At 39.8% G+C, this 17,622-nt stretch overlaps 1 protein-coding gene across 4 annotated transcripts in view; it reads right to left on the bottom strand.

Moving 5' to 3' along the window:
- Usp24 (ubiquitin specific peptidase 24) overlaps window positions 1–17,622 on the bottom strand; it is a 139,695-nt gene that overhangs the window by 79,732 nt on the left and 42,341 nt on the right. For all 4 annotated transcript variants that reach the window (XM_055628946.1, XM_055628943.1, XM_055628945.1 and 1 more), the window contains exons 5-16: window positions 17,273–17,395; window positions 12,472–12,507; window positions 11,738–11,803; window positions 8,782–8,847; window positions 6,208–6,282; window positions 5,541–5,699; window positions 4,485–4,599; window positions 4,201–4,304; window positions 2,185–2,292; window positions 1,972–2,067; window positions 1,719–1,880; window positions 1,472–1,519 (exon numbers count right to left, since the gene is read on the bottom strand). In XM_055628946.1, coding sequence (XP_055484921.1) covers window positions 1,472–1,519; window positions 1,719–1,880; window positions 1,972–2,067; window positions 2,185–2,292; window positions 4,201–4,304; window positions 4,485–4,599; window positions 5,541–5,699; window positions 6,208–6,282; window positions 8,782–8,847; window positions 11,738–11,803; window positions 12,472–12,507; window positions 17,273–17,395 — 1,158 coding nt within the window. The remainder of the gene's footprint in view (window positions 1–1,471; window positions 1,520–1,718; window positions 1,881–1,971; window positions 2,068–2,184; window positions 2,293–4,200; window positions 4,305–4,484; window positions 4,600–5,540; window positions 5,700–6,207; window positions 6,283–8,781; window positions 8,848–11,737; window positions 11,804–12,471; window positions 12,508–17,272; window positions 17,396–17,622) is intronic.

Here is a 17,622-nt window from a genome sequence, read left to right as displayed (position 1 = left end):
ATCTTCCCACTGCCCCCCTTCAGCAATGTGTGCTTTGAGTATCTGTGAAGCACTCAGCAAACTGGCAAGTGCTACTATATAAAATGCAAGCTATTGTTACTTGGAAAGAGCAACAGTGCACTAGGATTTCCTTTCTGGGGGCAGCAGGGAATAAAAAGGAAGAGTATTCCTTTTGAATCTCACAAAATGACCAGACAGTTCCTTTTGGTTGTTGCTGTTTTGTTTTACAGCAACAGACACGAATGAAGTGACTGCAAAGAGAAGCAATACAGACACAATGATGCAACTGAGTAGGAAAGCTACATGAAGCCTCAGCTGTGACACAGGAGGAACAAAGGCCCAAAGGAGTCTCTGGAGTTAAAAGCCATTTCTCTGGAGGAAAGGAAACGTCCCTTCAGCTTCGAATTGCATATCTATAAAGAAAAAAAAATGTCTGTTGCCTAGAAGAAAAAAGAGCATTTTCCTGGAGGCCTCTTTTCTTTTACTATTGAGGAATACTTATTTCAATAACTGAATGAAAATTATTCAATCATAAGAAGAGAGACTGCTGAATTATCTGAGTCACTGAGCCAAGGGACCTGGAAAACTTAAGTTCCACCTGAGTAGAAAGCAAGCACGGTTGTTTTATTCATCACTCCTTTTAACCCCAGCATTACTAGCTCCAGTTTGTAAATGCTTTTTAAAAACACTAAAGCTAGATCTTATGCAGAAAATTCCACTGATCAAAGTTCAGTGTCAGTAATATAAAACACCACATTCTTATACCCCCAACTAAACTTTACAGCCAGATAAAGTGAAGTGCACAAAAGCCCAGCAAGTCACCAAAGCTTGTTAGCAAGATCTACTATGTGTCTGTGGATATACAGGAGAAAGCCAGCAGTATTCCAGCTTCTTTGAAGAAACCACGGAGAGGTCTGGCTGAAACACTAAGCCTCTATCTGTTTTTTACCAGAAAAACTCTGTGTTTGCTCTCCTGACCGAGCTTTGAGTTTAGGCCCACCTGGTGCACCTGTGGCTGCCCACGGCTGCAGTGAGAAGGCAAGCATGGCACATGCAGGTGCACCAGACACCCAACAGTTCCTGCATGCCCGCATCGCATGAACCTTCCCCTGTTTCATCTTTCACTCACAAATACTCACTTTCCCTTACAGGAGAAAAATGGGACAGATTTATTTAGAACTCACTGTGCTTTAAAAATTCTATATACTTTAGATCTAATTTAAAAGGAAAATGAAGCTGAAAGTCATACAATTTCATAAAAATTGTAAAACTTACTTTTTCAATGGAACTCTAATTTGTTTCCCCTCAAGGGTAAATAAGCACTAACTTCTAAATAAAGCTTAGTTCATAAAGCTCACATCTGTATATTAATATTAGTCTAATAAATGCTAAAATATTTTAAAAGTATGATGCAATTAATAGTAGTTATAAAATGAGAACACCTTAATTGGTTCCATAGGCAAATACTTACCTTAAATCCATCTTTCTTGTTTTTTTCCAAACCCGACCATTCTCCAGGCTGAAAATTCATTTTAAGAGAGATATGAGCATTTTGGTAAAAACAAAACCTAAAGCTACCAAATTTGGACTGTAAGGTAAAAGTTTCCAAATAGGACACTGCACTTAATTTACATAACAGAGAGGAAATTTTCTTGGCTCTAAGCACTCAAAACAATATATTGTTCTGCTAACAAAATTAGAGTAAAGCCAAAACCAACCCTTTTAATGTCTTCTATGCATTTAATGATGTAGTTCCTCTTGATTGCTTCCTTCACGGCATAGGCATCGCTAAGGATTGTCAGGTGCTCCTCCAAGGCTTGCTGAATAAGGCTACTGGGCAAGGTTGGAAGGTGAGCCAGTTCCCAGAGTACATCTAACACCTGCAATGACACTGCTATGATAAGCCATCCCACAAGCACATAAGACCATTTTAAGCATCTGTAGCTAGAAAAGTCCATTTGCTTTTCCTGCCTTTGCAGAAGTGGCCTCAAATCGAGCTTCCCGGCCTATCCGTCCAATCAGGCTCAGCAGCTTCTGTCTCACTCTGTCACTCTCAGTCTCCCAGCTCTGCACAAGAGAAAAGGTGCAGAGTGCGGTCAAGGTCAAGCTCGTGTAATTAGCAAAAAATAGGTCTGAACTAAAAAAGGTTAATAAAGAGTATGGGTCAAAGAGTTTACGTCTTACCTTCTGAATGAGAACAAACAAATGATTAAGCTGATCTGCATTAAACTTCACAGCTGCTGCAGCCACAATAGTGTGAATGTTCTCTATGACTGTGGATGACTGTCCTGACTAGAAAAAAGGAGACACCAGGAGAAAGATAAGTCCTGGGACTTGGCAAAGCTAAGTCTTCTTCCAGGAACTTACCCAAGCGGCTGCAGTCTACAGGACAACGCTGGCAGGGTTACATGCTGCAACTATTACTAACGTCAGCTAACTGCACTCCAACTCCCGGCAGCACGAAGTCTCTTACATGTGAAAAAGCACAAATCAAGAGCTCTGTCTATCTAATATTTATTTTAGGAAGAGAATAAAACACTTTCAACAAAAATTCAAACTCTATGGGCAGGAAGTCTCTGCAAGAGAGCTACAGACCCTACCATGGATGACTGGCCCAGAATAGAAACTTAGAAAGCAGGGGAATATTTGTAGATTCAGCTAATTTTCTCCATAATATGCAGTTGTTCACTAAATGTAGGATGAGGGTATTCCACCAAGGTCAAGATACGGGAAGTAAAGTCTAGGCACCTAGGACAGCTTTTCTTTAATCCCGCCTAGTTTGGAGTCTTCTCTGTACTGCTGGGAGGGGAAGCAGCTAATTGCTCTCCCACAGTCCTGTGGGCAAGTCCTGTCAGGGAGCAGCGTGCTGGGCAAGGAGAAGGCAGGAGGGAGGAGTGGTTGGCCTCAGACTCAGAGAGCCAATGTAGGGCTGCTGAGGCAGCAGGGGCTCTTTGCAGTTTAAGCACCTGTAATGAAGGAATGAATCCCTAAGAGAATCCCTCCCCTTGGGTGGAATGCCGGTTTTCTACCTATTCCTCTCAGCGTTCTTCCATCTTAGCAATACCTTTTTTGTTCTTGCTTTATTTTAAATTTTTTAAAGATTCCTAATGAGTGTGTGTGTTCTGTCTGTACCTGTGCCTTTGCACATGCATGCCTGCTCTGTAAACAATTCCCAGGTCATGTCCACATGCCTGAAATGCCTAGCGCAGTGTGTTTCTGACCAGACTTCGCTACAGAGATTAAATGGACGCAGCTAAGGGGAGCACCAGGCTCTACTGTGACCCAGCAGTCCGAGCTGGAGAGTCCGGTCAGCTGTACACATGAAGGTGAGGCACAGGTGCCGCACTGCTTTGTCAACACTACAGGAAGGACTCAGAGTCGGCAACGCACAAGGCAATTAAAGCCACAGGAGTGGGTTAAACTGACTAATGGATGTTTCTGTAACGAGAAAAGATTAAGGCTTGAGGGGAAAAAAACAAAGTAGAAAAGAGTAAGTTAACAGGAAATTTCAGAAGGAATACCACCTGTGAACAATGGACCACAGCTATAATCCCAACACTAAGGAAACTAAGGCACAGAATTGCAAATGTAAGTCCAGCAGGAAACATAGAGTGAAACTTTGTCTAAAAAAAAAAGGCCAGAATATAAAAAAAAGACAGTGGCAGATGCAAAGCAAACAGAAAAGAGAGGACATGTTTGAATCTGTCATAGTGATGAGCTGTAAACTGAAATCTAAAATCCCGCTGTTACTATCATCCTCATTTGTTAGACTAAACAGGAAAAAAATATAATGAAAATTAACAACACAAGGAAGAATAACTGCAGTGATAAACAGAAGTATACCTAGTGCTAGCTCTGCATACGCTGACACACAGCTGTCCACAAGACTTCAACTTTTTAACTGAAGAAGACGAGACGAAAGTCTGAAATGTCTTGTGAGTACGACATTCATTTTATGTATGTAGTTTATTTTTTTCCTGGAACTGAAAGTGGAATCCAGGGCCTTGTGTTTGCTGGGCACTAAAAAAAGTCCCCAAGTCTCCAACCCCATATACACACAATGTTAAGTCAACCGTAAACAGACTGGGTAAGCTCCTCTAAACCAGATGAGGTCCCGTTTCCACTCTCCTCACCACCCTACTCCCTGTCCTAGAGTCCAAGCATATCAGAAAAACACAAAAATAATTCCGCTAAACTTACCTGTATCTTCCAAATTTTAGTGAGTTCATCTAGTGACAATTTACTTCCCAGGAGTTCAATAATTCCCTTTATGCGATCACAGTATTGCGCTTGGTCTATGTTGCCTAGTGGAGGAAACATCAGATGGAGGACCAGATGCAATGAGTAATGACTCTATCAATTTAAAGCAATACTTCCTAAGATTATCTAAAGGCTAATAAAAAGAAACAGTATTTTTGTACCTTTTTAAAACAAAAATAATTTACATATCAATTTTTACTTTTTACTTTTTGAAATCAACTTACCTTCCAGTGCAATTGACAGAACTGAGTTTTCAACTAGCCAGTCTAGTAATCTGTCTGTATCTATAGCATTCTTCACAGACTTGGATAAGGTACTATCTTCTATTAGTTTGGTTACCTAAAATGACAATATTAGCATGACTGAATCAAATATGCATAATCAAAATCTTCTCTCACATATGTATAAATATTTTATAGATTGTAGTGCAGTGTAATAATTAAGCAAAATATTTCAAAACCATCTTACTTCTTTAAAGTTAACAGTATTAATTGTGGTATCTTCTTAAAAAGAAAATGGAATCATTTTTAGAGCTCTTTTTACTCCTTAAGACTACCTGTGACTGGCTTAATGATAAGGCTCTAACCCAAACTGCAACTACAACTTGTCCTCCACATTCTATACCTGAGAGCAGAGAGAGGCAGGCCCTCTCCGCTAACAGGAAGTGAACTCTCCATGGCCACAGGACAGATGCCCAGAATGTGAAAGTAAGACCAAGGCAGAGCCCTGCCACTGGCCAGGCCAAACTGTACTTGTTCACACATGTCTTTGCCCATGTTCATGATCTAGTTATTCAAACCTTCATGTATGTGAAATAACTTAGTCCTTCTCAATAAATTCTTCTCCTGACTTAAAAAGAACCAGAATGAGCCGATTTGACAAAGGAAAAATTACTGGAATCTGCCATCCACTGAATCTAACGACATTGTTTGTGCGGACTTTAGGAAGCAGAGGAAAAGGATGTCTAGCATATTGCTTAGGCTCAGACTATTATGGCAGTCACGTCGTTTTTGTGCTAACATTAGCTAGAAGATAAAGTTATATCTACAATAAAAAGAACTGTCCCTTAGTAAATGTCTAAGGATGACAGTGTAGGAAGTTTCACAAAAAAACGTTTTCAGAGAGTAAATCTTGAAAACAGTATCAACATGACCTTTCACTAACAAACAGTACACATATAGTACCACTGTTATCTGTCTTACGTAGTCAAGAGAATTTATGCTTTTTTTTCCCAACATCTTTATATTAAAAAAACATGTCTGAGTCAAGTGCAAACTTACTTCTTTGAGGGAATTCATTTTAGCACTAAAATGTGGTGATTTCAGCATGCGCAGCAAGATGTCAAGGCGAAGGTCATCCACAATTGTCACCAGCTCCGGTTGGAAGCGCATGCAAAGTAGCTTAATGGCAGACAAGAGCTCAGGGATGCTAACCAATCTCTTTCATTTAATAAAGACAGAAAAACAAACAAAAACTGTAAAAACATCCTGATACTAATTCTCATGACACACATATCAATGGCCAGGAAACAGCTCATATTTTACATGGCCAATCAATTACATTTGCTCCTAAGCAAAGGTTAAGCTAATTAGTGAGGAGCAAATAAAGGAAAAGGCATCGTTGTAGGAGGAAAAGTCTTCATCAGTGTTAAAACTTAAGATACACTTAAAAATACAGTATTATTCTAATCAGGTCTGATTGTCATACCATCAAAATCAGGTTAGAAAAACTCTGAAATAGATAACCACTCCTGAGTATTTGTTCTATTCATTGAGATAACACTATTCTCAGTTGTTTTGAAAGTAGTCTTTTAAGGAGGGTGGGTGGGAAGGGGAACAGCAGGAAACTTTAATTTGATGTGAACAGCATATCAAGAGGAATTTGCCGAGGTCTGGCTTTGCTACGGGCTAAACAGCACTGGGCTCTTCCTGGCTAGGGAGTCATTACCTTGTCTTTGAGGTCTTTCTCCTCCACACTCCGCACATCCTGGATTGTGGTGAGGATAACTGGGTCCAGCATAGGCTGCAGACATGAGACACTAGTTAAAAGCACTCCTGAGCCTGTGCGAGAGTAGCTACTTCCTTACCTGCCATTTGCCAAGGAAGGACAGTGAAAGGTGGAAATTCTAGCCGCCAATGGCAGCACTACTAGCTGACCACCCTAAGTGCTCCTACCTGACTCTGTGACTGTCTTTTTCACTGTGACATGAGCACAGGTCCTGTCAGTGCATCTTATAAGCGTTACCTGAAGACCAGCTCAAACTATATGGACTGCCCTTTTTAAAAGTAAGAGGTACGGCTACCTTTCTCATTGTTGTTTGAGACAGGGTCTCACGCTGTAGACTTGACTGGCTTCGAACTAGTCTGTTCTCTAACTTAGAAATCTCTCTCTGACCCCCAGTCCTAGCATGATACTTTTAAAATAAAATTAATGTTTTATATTTAATTTTTAAACATGGATACAAGCATGAACTATGCAAAAACATGCTTCGTACAAACTATTATTATGAAAGAGATACATGACACACTGCTCCAGAGTGGGAACACAGTCACATACTTCAAGTTGTTATGAGAAATAGTAATATATTAACGAGGGTAAACTCATCCTTCCAATGAAATAAGACAATTTTTTAAAAATTAGATTAAAAAATTGTATTTGGCCGTCAGATGTAGTAATATATGACCAGTGAATGAGAAATAATGTCAGACGAGACAATAGTCCAGAGAGAGTGAAGGAAGAGCTGTGAGCTGTGATTACAAAGTGAGTCAGTATTCTTGTCAGCATGTGCCAGGTCCCTTAATCCTCACTACAACCCTGGGACAGGTGCCTACTGTCACCAACCTGCAGAAGGGAGAACAGGAGCACAATCTTCTGAAGTCACACCACGGAGCAAGTCATGGAGACAGTTTGTGCCAGCTAACATGTACCGTAGAGTACACATCGGGCCTGACTGCAGGTTCAGACAGGGCAGCGGAACTAACGGCCGCAGCAGTTGTATCTCACACTCCTCCAGTTTCCAGGCTTTCTAACTGTACTCTATCATACATGTCCGTGTAGACACAATCTACAACTTCTGAAGGACTCAACTAATTAGCACTTAGAGTACTTATGGAAAATTTTTTCCACGAAATACATACACTTAAAAATCTAAGCCTCACCTTGATTCATAGAAGCTAATTAAATTGTTATTAGTTATAATCTTTCAAACTCAAATGACTTTGTCTTTTCGCTACAAATTACTGGTTAGGACTGGGATGTAGCTCAGTTGGCAGAGTGCTGGCCAAGTAAGCATGAGGCGCGAGGTCTGAGCACAGCACTGAGTAAACCTCCTGTGGTGGTGCACGCCTGCAATCCTATCACTCAGGAGGTGGAGTGATAGGATTCAGAAGTTCAAGGTCGCTTTGGCTACATGGAAGTTTGAGGCTAGCCTAGATTACATAAGATCCCATCTTGAAAATTAAAGCATAACAGAAAATTTATATTGATATCCTTAATAAGCTGACATCACTAGATGTTTCTAAAGAACTTAAGATATAGAATTAAGAAAATATCTAATTTCTACCTTTTTTTCTTAATATTTACATATTACTTTGATGTTTAAAGAAAGCACTTAACATTTAGAAATGGTAGAAATTTCTTGTATGTACTAAAATAATAATAATAATTCACTCTGCAGTTAAACTCTCCCCAGCAGTTTGGTGTACTGGCAAGAAAAGAACTGTACAGAAATAAGGTTCCCAAGGGACATTATGCTAGATGCAATTTCAATAATCTATGAAAACTTTCACATATTCTGAAGAGACATTTTGTTTGATAACTTACTAACTGAAACAAAGAGAAACAAGAACATATAATAGGCCTTCCGCATGAGAAAACGAATGCTCCAGGGACTAGGAAGATGCTTCAGTGAGTAAAGGGCTTACTGTAGAATTATAAGGACCTGAGTTCAGATCCTCTGAGTGCAGGAGCTCCTCACCCTCTTCTTAAAATGGCAAGTGTATGCCTGCAACCCCAGTACCATGAGACAGAAGGATCCTGGATCCTTGACCTCCAGAGGCACAGTGCCTATGCACCTGCACGCACACACACAAACTGGAACACTCACAGCTTTTCTACTTTATGACATGATGAATTACAATTCTGCAAAGGAAGGAAGTCAGATGTGATATGTTGTTAAGCTATTATTCTGAAGAGAGAAGGACTTGGCAGGAAGCATGCCTGACTGACGGAAAAAGCTGATCTAGTAGAACCCATATGGCAACAGACCCTGAACCAACGCTGTGAAGAAGACAGGGATATATGTTCCTTTTTTAAAAAAAGATAACAACATTAGAAAATTATATTTGATAAAAAAATCAAACTTAAAAAAAACAACAACTGTTAGGTCTCCCTACTCTTGAAGGTTATTTTCTGACACTATTTTCACTAAAATGCCAGCTATTTTGATTTTCTGAGCAACCTAATAACAAAAGTTAGTATTTGGGCTGCCCCGGACAGTGGTGTGAAACAGCTTCCCCATACCTGCACCACGGAGGAATTCAGGTACTCTGCGCACACCCCTAAGGGCTGTATCAGTGCCGACACGGCCTGGGAGGAGACAGGGAAGAGAACAGAGAAATATTTTAAAATTAAGCAAATCCCTTTTCACAAATCTGAGAAAAATGTAAAAACCATTTAAATTATAGACATTTAAATCAGAATATTAACAAAACTCCCCTAAAGGATTGAATGAAATGACTCTAAAGTTGATAATGGTGAATATTTACACATTTTGTTTTGAAAAGAAAATATCTGAGGAAGAAATAAAATACATACCCCTCCCAAAAAAGTTAAGGCTTATTTAAAAAAAAAAAAAGTTACTAAGCTACATGAAAGAAAGCCCCAATAAAGCAACATTGTGTTCATGTTTCTGAGTGGGAAATATCAATTACAAAAATGTCAATCCTCTGTTCAGTGACCTACATTCCAAACATGGCCTCAGTGGCTTTTTTCCCCTGACATGTTGATTACATGCAGAAATGTAAAAAATACCAAAATAAGCCAGAAGGTTTTAGAAAACAATGACAGCGGCAACAGTGGCGTGGCATGGCTGGTCACTGAAGATGGGTGCATTAGCACTGAAGGAATGGCTGGAACAGGAACAGACCACCCACTCTGAGATAAGACAAAGCTAATTAATACCAATGGCAATGTAAACAAGAATTATTCAAAGAAGGTCCTGTATCAACTCATTATTTGTTTGAAAGAAAAGTATTTGATCCCTGTCATACAATATATAGTAAACTGAATAAATCAAGAGCCAAGTTTAAAAATTATAAAAGCATAAAAGGAAACAAGATTATAACCTTGAAGTGGGAGAATATTCCCTAAGCAAGTGTGAGAAACGTTTATGCCATTAAAGAAAAATATGATTGTGCAGGATTTTGTCATTTCTGACACCATGCACACAAACAGGGCTGGCAAGGTGGCTTAGCAGTAAAGGTTCCTGTTGCCAAACCTGACAACCAGAGTTCAACCCTCAAGACCAACATGGTGGAAGGACAGAGCCATTACCAATCTATCCTCTGATCTCCACGTCCGTGCCACATACCCTTACACACAGATACACGTACACTCACACAAAAATGTATACTATTAAAAGAATCCCTAGAAATTAATGCTGTACAACTTGAGATCTAAAGAGTCCATTTACAGATGAAACGCCAGCTGACAGTAATCACATGGAGAAATGCTCTAGCTCCCAGGACAGCAGAGCAGTACAAACTAGGTAATAAAATATCATTTTTGTCAACTAGAAAATCACAGGTTAAAAGACACTTAGCATTATCGGTCAGAAGTACAGAATGGCAGTACAGCTTTGGGAAGGTGATTTAGCAGTCAACCATAATTTTAAAATGTATAATCTTTAATCCAGAAATCTTACTAAAAATAAAACATGTCTACATGAAGATAAATACAGGAAACATTTTTCTGAAGTAGTAAAAACTACTACTAAGAATTAACAAGCAAGTACATCACAGGGCAAACAGCCTTTGCATAGTAACATGGAGTCACTAGCACATTAATGGTACTAACTGGGAAAGATGTCTGTGATACAGTAAGTGAAAATGTACTAGTGTGTATAGCTGACAACAATTTTTTATAGAGAAACAGAGAAGTAGAAGACAGACAGGAGAGTGGGAGGGGAACAACGGTTTATGTATAGGAAAATCCAGTTTTATTTTTAAGTGTTCGTGTTTTTTAACTAATAAGAGTGTGACTATTTTTCCCAGTATTTTTCAAGTTAAAAAAATATATGACTTTGGCAAAGTGAGGTGGCACACACCTTTAATCCCAGTACTCAGGAGGCAGAGGCAGATGGATCTCTGTGAGTTAGAGGCCAGCCTGGTCTACAAAGTGAGTCCAGGACAGCCAAGGCTACACAGAGAAACCCTGTCTTGAACCCTCCCCACCTAAAAAGAAAAAAGATTTCAAACCGTCTTATCACATGGCCTAAATTTATTCTGGGACATAGCCACCTTATTAATTGGGCAGAAAGCAGGCACTTATCATGAAGCTTTAATTATGCTATTATGAAAATGAGAGCTGAGCTCACTACCTCCTCAATGCACATCTCCACCCTACCCCACCTCCCACCCAAGTCACTGTTTCTAATAAGAGTGATTTTGGAAAATGGTCTGACCTAAGGGAAGATTTGGGGAAGGACTTTTAACTCCACAAAACTTTATACCAATAGAGAATAAGCCTTCAATACTATGTGTGTAGCCTTTCCGATGTTCATTCAGGCAGATCAGAAAGCTAGGGGCTTTGCTCTTTGTTGTTGAATGTTTTCAACGCTTGAGAAACGAAAATAATTTCTAACATCACTCCATACCTAAACAGCCAGTACCTGAAAAACAAATGAGCTAGACAAAACTGTCTCTGAAGACTTTTTCTTTCTTGTCTTTTTCAAATCACTAGATTCTATGATTTTTTATGTCAAAAGGCCATTTCCAACACGCGTGATCTACTCAATAGGGCTCAAATGATAATCCAACAGCCTAAGCACCTCTCAAAGCAGGGACACTTTCCAGCTTGTGGCAGTAAAAAGGTCCCTCTGTATTGCTACACCATCAGTTTCTCCTGACTAACATTCTGCCTTTTTCCAAAGAGCTGATTAGTCGTTGTCCTGCAGCAACTGCCCGGTTTTTAACACGTAGGGATGGTATTTCAGCACATCATTCTGCATCGATCCAGTTGTGGTAAGTAGCATGTCCCAGTGCTGTTAGTATAAGCATGTGTACCACACCTGGTCATTTATGCGGGTGCTGGGATCAAACTCCGGTTCCTATGCTTGCACAACAAGCAGTATAATGACTGGGCTTCCCCGTAGCCCTTTTTAACGTTTAACTCCAAGTATTCAGATCTCGTTTCCTATTTGCATATCAACCCAAATAAAGTTGCCTGCACCCCGAGCACAATGAGTGGTTTAACTCACCCCAAGTTCTATATCTTCTGAGTGAAGTTTGGCTTGGATTGCTGCAAATCCACCTAATTCTCCAAACTGAAAAGAGAGCAGGCATGAATTCATTCTTAAACACTCCACAGTAATATTTAAGCAAAGAACTACAGCTAACATTTTATTTTGCCACTGTGCTCTGTGGGATTGATCTTGGAACTGCAAAAGATGATATGCTAACCCAAAACTTGATGTTCAGTTGTATATATCACATACACAAACAGAGAAGGAACTGTACATTTCTCCTCAATTAAACATTTGTATTTGGGGTGGTTTGAATGAGAAATGTCCCCATGAGCTCATGTATTTGAACACTTGGTTTCCAGTTGGTGGCACTGTTCGGGAGGCTATGGAACCTTTAGGAGGTTCAGCCTTGCTGGAAGAAGACTACCACTGGGAGCAGGCTTGAGGGTTTACAGCCTCTTCCCTTTCTTGCTCTCTGGCTTGTGTGTGTGCATAAGATGTGATCAGCCAGCTTCCTGCTCCTGGCCCCTGCTGCCAAGCCTTCCAAGCCTTAAGTTCTTCACTCCCGGAGCTGTGAAACAAAATCAACTCTTCTTTACACTGCTTTGGTCATGGTATTTCATCACAGTGGCAGAAAAATAACTAATACTTGACTATTCTCCACAGGTGTTGTTTAAAATTCCCAACTACCAGAAGTCACACTTGAAATAGGAATGGTATCTCAAAGCCAAATTAATAAAAGTATATACCTTATTTACCAAGTCCACAACCCATCCATGAGGTTCCTGTGAGAAAATAAAGCCAAAGTTAATATGGGAATAGAGAAGCTTCCCTATAATTAAACTATGCATTTTTCATTTCCTAAATGGGAAATCTGAAGAAAAAGCATTAATATTTGAAACATACTTTTGAAGTCTTTCCCAAATGATTCTTAATGTAAGCCTTAGACAGTATCTGTAAGCAATTTCTGAAGCATGTAAGTTAGGTTTATATGTTCAGTCTATGATATTACTCTGTAATTTTTGAAACATACAAACCTGGACCTTCATGAAATTGTCACATGAAGAGCATTCCTGCATTTGGGGACTGATGGGATTTGCTGTTTAAGTTCTCTAAGAAAAATAATAACTCAAGCTAAATTCTCTAAGAAAGTTATATTTTATTTATTGTGGTCTTCCAAAACAGGGTCTTCAGGTAGCTCAGGCTGGCCTTGAATTTGCTAGACGATTAATACCAGCTTTAAATTTCTTACTCTCCTGATTCTACCTCCCAAGTGCTGGGGATTAGAAGGGCACATCACCACACATGGACAAAAATTTTTATTTTAGAAATTAACAATTATTATCTAAAAAGTAGACAACTAAGAATTCAGAGACTAAAGTTCAGTCCCAGCTTTATTATTAACACCCTTAAGCCAAGCTCTTTCCTTGCTCTCCCTTCTCTTCTTTCTTCTTCTTCTAGCCACTCAGGTCTCAGGTTCAGACAGGAAGAGACATACTCGCTTTCACAGAGCTTGTATTTCAGCAGCTAAAAACCAGAAAATCACCACATACACAAGCAATTCAAAGTATGATAAACCAGTCCTATAAAACAAAAGGCAAAGTGTCCTTTCAAGAGCAACTGGAGCATTTTCTACATGAGGTGGTGGGGTATGACACAGGAAAGAATAGTCCGTGCAGAAGGCTGAACTATCTGGAGAAGGCACAAAAGTCCACCGTGGAAAACACTAAGAAATCTCTCCCAGGTTGCACGCACTGAGCTGCAGAAAATGGCACAGGTGAAACTGAGCTCTGGAGAATGGCATGGGTTAAACTGCAGACAAAGAAAGACTGGCCCTGCCACTGAGTGTTTCAAGAAAAGGTGGTGTGGCTTTTACATTCTAAGAAGGTCCCTTGCAGTTTTGATGAGAATGCAATGGCCTGAAAAAAATGGAGGACTTGAACACTCAGGAGACAGGTGGCGTGGTACAGAATAGCTGCAGAAGACAGTGGTCCCCGGAGGCATAGCTGGATTTTAAATCAAATAATTTGGTTATGGTACAAGGACTAAAAAAGCGAAGTGGTTTTGCCAACTCTGGTTTAGCTTTAGCACTGAGATACACACTGATGCTATTTTCTCAGAAGAAAAGAGGAGAGGCCGGGCAGGCAACAGCAAGGCCCCAACAAGCACGTGAATCCTGAGAACTCTGTGTTGCAACTACGGAGGACATAGCTGACTTCTTACCTCAAGGGTGCTCAGAGAAGAAGGACCCACAAAGATAAACTGGAGCTATCAATACTAAGGTGGCATTTACATCAGTGAGAAGAGAGGACATTCCTTAGAAAAAGTACAGTACACAGAGAGGAAGGCCTGGACCAAATCTAGGCAGCAGAGAAGAACCCAATAACATGGGAAGTAACACGTGGAATGCCCACAGCTGGAAAGCAGAGGCAGGAAGAGCAGGAGTACAAGGCCAGCCTGAGCTACACGAGACCCTGTCTCAAAAACAAAGCAAGCAAAATACGCATATATACTGAAGTTAAAGATTTAAATAAGCGTGTTAAATAGAAACTAAACACAAAGAAAAAAGACTATAGCTCTTCAGAGAACAGCATCACAAATATAACACAGAGAAAGAAAAATAACAGAAGATAGAAAGAGGAGAGGTTCTACATGTATCCAATCGAAGCTCCCAAAGCAGTAAGATTGACAAAGTACTCATTAACAGACAGTGGCTGAAAAGTTTCAGAACTGATACAAAATATTACCTACGAAAGGGCATTACAGGACTCTCAAGAACATGAAGAGACAGCAAGAAGGCCACAGGACATCCACCTCTGGCCTACAAACACACACATGCACAGAGACCTGCATCACAAGTCTACACACTCACAGGAACATATGCACTCCAGGTCCCAGCCCCATCCACGCACAAGGTATTAGCCAGTAAACCAGGAAGTCTAATGAATCTGCAACAAAAGAAGCAATAAAGATATCTAGATCTGCCACACGAGAGTTAAAAAGATAAGCATGAAGAAGAAAGAAGAGTCTGAGAGTGAAGAGGGATGAAGACGCATTTCTATAAAGAATCCGACCAACAGCAACTCCTTGAGGGGCCCAAGCAAAGCAAGGAGACATTGCAAATGACATATTTTTTATTCTGACAAAAAATAGATACTAGTCTAGAATTTAAAGGCCAATGAAAATATTAAGAAACATGAAAAAAGAGTCAATCACTAATGGACACAACTATTTTATAATATTATATAAGTGAACTACCGTTTATAGGATTTAAAAAGAGACACGGAAGGATTTACACTAGAGGTAACAGGGGTTAATGGGTGACCACAGGAAACAAACAGTTTAAATGTATTGCTCAGAGGAGAATAGAGATAATGAAATTCAGGTTTTGTTTACAAAGTTAAAATTTTAGGTAGCCACTAAGAATGGAGAACCTGGAATCTTTCATGAGCTTTGGTTGTGAAGGGACTCCATGCTGAAGCCACAAAAGATGTGATATTACGAGCAGAATATTCAGAGATTGAAAACATCAGAGCATGCTAAATGAGAATAATCTGACAGTGAGGGAAAGAATATAAAGATGGAATAGGAATCCTAAGGAACAAAACACTGGAGAAGGTGACAGGCGGCCAGGGCCCTGATGGGAGAAGTTATTCCTCTGTGGGGAAAAAAAGAGTAGAAACAAAGACTGTACTTTTCTGGTCTCATTTGTACAAGAGAGAGTAAGTATCTGCTGAGTACTTATCGAATGCAGTACTTTTATACACATCTGCCATGTAAGACAACAGTGGAGAAAAGATTTTAGTATTTAGGGAAACCATACTGTGTAAGTTAGAATTTCACGACATGTATATTCTTACACCTTGGTATTTGTCGTTAGGGAAGTACTTAGGTGGCTTTACTTCCTCGTGCACGAGAAGGGGCTACAACAGCACCTAACTCATAGATTAATGGTGGGGCGGTGGGGGGAGAAATTAGTCAAGTCCTTGCCACTCAGTGCTAGGACAGTGTCAAAGCAGCACTGCACCAACCAATCCCTCTTCCATATCCTACACGTGGAATATATCGACACCAATTTTCACTTTACTGTAATTTTGTTTATATTTCCTCTACTATCCTGTCGAAATGTACCTTACACTAGTATACTGTCATGCATTGTTTAAGCTTGTTAAAAGCTGATTTGGGGAACAAGGAGGCTCTCCCTTGTCTCTTCCGAAGCTTCCTGTCCTGGAGCAGGCTGGCCCCTTCACTCTGTAAGAAGGACAAAGAAAAACAGGACCAAAAAAAAAAACAAACCACTTGGAAAATAATTTCCAAGCAAGGTTACTACTGTTTATCCTACCACATAAAAATGCCTGCAGTAGGGAAGTGAAAGGCTCACCCATGCTCTGCCTACCTGGGACTTCCAATCAGGAACCCCACCATGACTGCTTCAAGGTTTTCCCAGTCGCTTTCTGTTGGGTGACTGTAAATGGCTGATACACTATTTCTTCTTTTACTTGGATATCTCCCCTGAAGGACACTCTAACACTCTAATCTGCCCAGGACACTTTCCACTGGGCACTCCAGCTGCCTCAATGGGGTTCCCCCAGCTGATTTCTGCTGTCTACAAGCCTTGTTTTGATGTTACCTTTCATTTGCTCTCTCAATTTGCTTACGCCAGTCATTGCGGCTAGATGTTGTAGGGGCCAACTTTGATGACGTTTTGCTCTCTGCTGCTCCCTATGTATATTCTTACTTTTGTTTGCTATATATCTTAAAAACTCAAGTCATTCAAAGAAGAAAACAAAGCTATCAAAGAGTTCTTTATACTGTACAGAATAATCATGGGGAAAACATAATATTACACGTTTTGATAAAGGTAAAGAATATATTTATCTCCGAAACCTAGACTAGTGCCAGATAAATATCATGTGGTCAATAAATGGCTGTTAAAAGCAAACGTGTGCTTCTGTTAGGGTAACAGACACTACCCCTACTTCTTTCAACAGTGTCTTAAAAACCAGCATGTAAATTAGAGCACTATTAAGATCATGTCCTTCTTGTAGGTTTAACATTACTGCCACATGGCAGATCGTTCATCATCCGATAAAGATACCGGATCTGGAAATGCAAGAACAAAAGTTTTAATGCGTGTGTGTATGCAAGAAAAGTCTAGACAACACTGATGACTAGTTTTATTCTTTTTGGGGGTAGATTTAGTTACTTCAAGTCATTTCAATGTTCTGCTCTCTTGAATACCTCTAGGAAACTGGGACATCAATTAAACTGTGGCTCTGATGACCCAGTATGTAGGGCACTGAAGCAATTTCTTCACCAAATATAATTTCAGATAAAAAATTCTCCATAGCATCACTTAACAGCTACAGAAAAAAAAAATCATTTTAAAGAATTTTAATAAATTTAAGGATGTTCTATATACCACATGAGATATCTGTCCTTTATTTCCAGGTGATTTTTAACTCTTCTATGTAAATTGTCAGTTTTGTAGAACAGAAAAAATGTTTTCAATACACTTACGGGTAAAAGGTGAAAAAGAACTACATTTACCTTTTGGAAGGTAGACATGGGTGAAATTGCAAACATATTTCCCTCTCCAAACACCTCTGCCCAATTCCTCTGAGACACTTTCATTCTGTTTTTAAAGTGGTATTCATTATCAGGATTGAAAGCCTAGATTTAAAGAGAACAGAGAAACATCACCTATTTTTATAGCAACACCTTAGCATTAGAAAAGAAGATAAAAATATAGCCTTTCGTTCCCCACTAACGGAGCTGCTGCAGAACACTCGCAAAGCTCAGGCAGGCCATGGCTAGTGCAGAAGCAAAGAACGGGCACGGGGTTCCCTGGCCCTGCTGGTGTCCGTGCTACAGGGTATGGAGCAAGCAGGGTGAGAGGT

Source organism: Psammomys obesus, unplaced genomic scaffold (genome assembly GCF_907164565.1).
Source record: "Psammomys obesus unplaced genomic scaffold, mPsaObe1.curated_primary_1811, whole genome shotgun sequence".
Taxonomy (NCBI): Eukaryota; Metazoa; Chordata; class Mammalia; order Rodentia; family Muridae; genus Psammomys; species Psammomys obesus.
The sequence above is the reverse complement of the archived record's forward strand: the minus strand, read 5'-3'. Positions and strand labels throughout refer to the sequence as shown.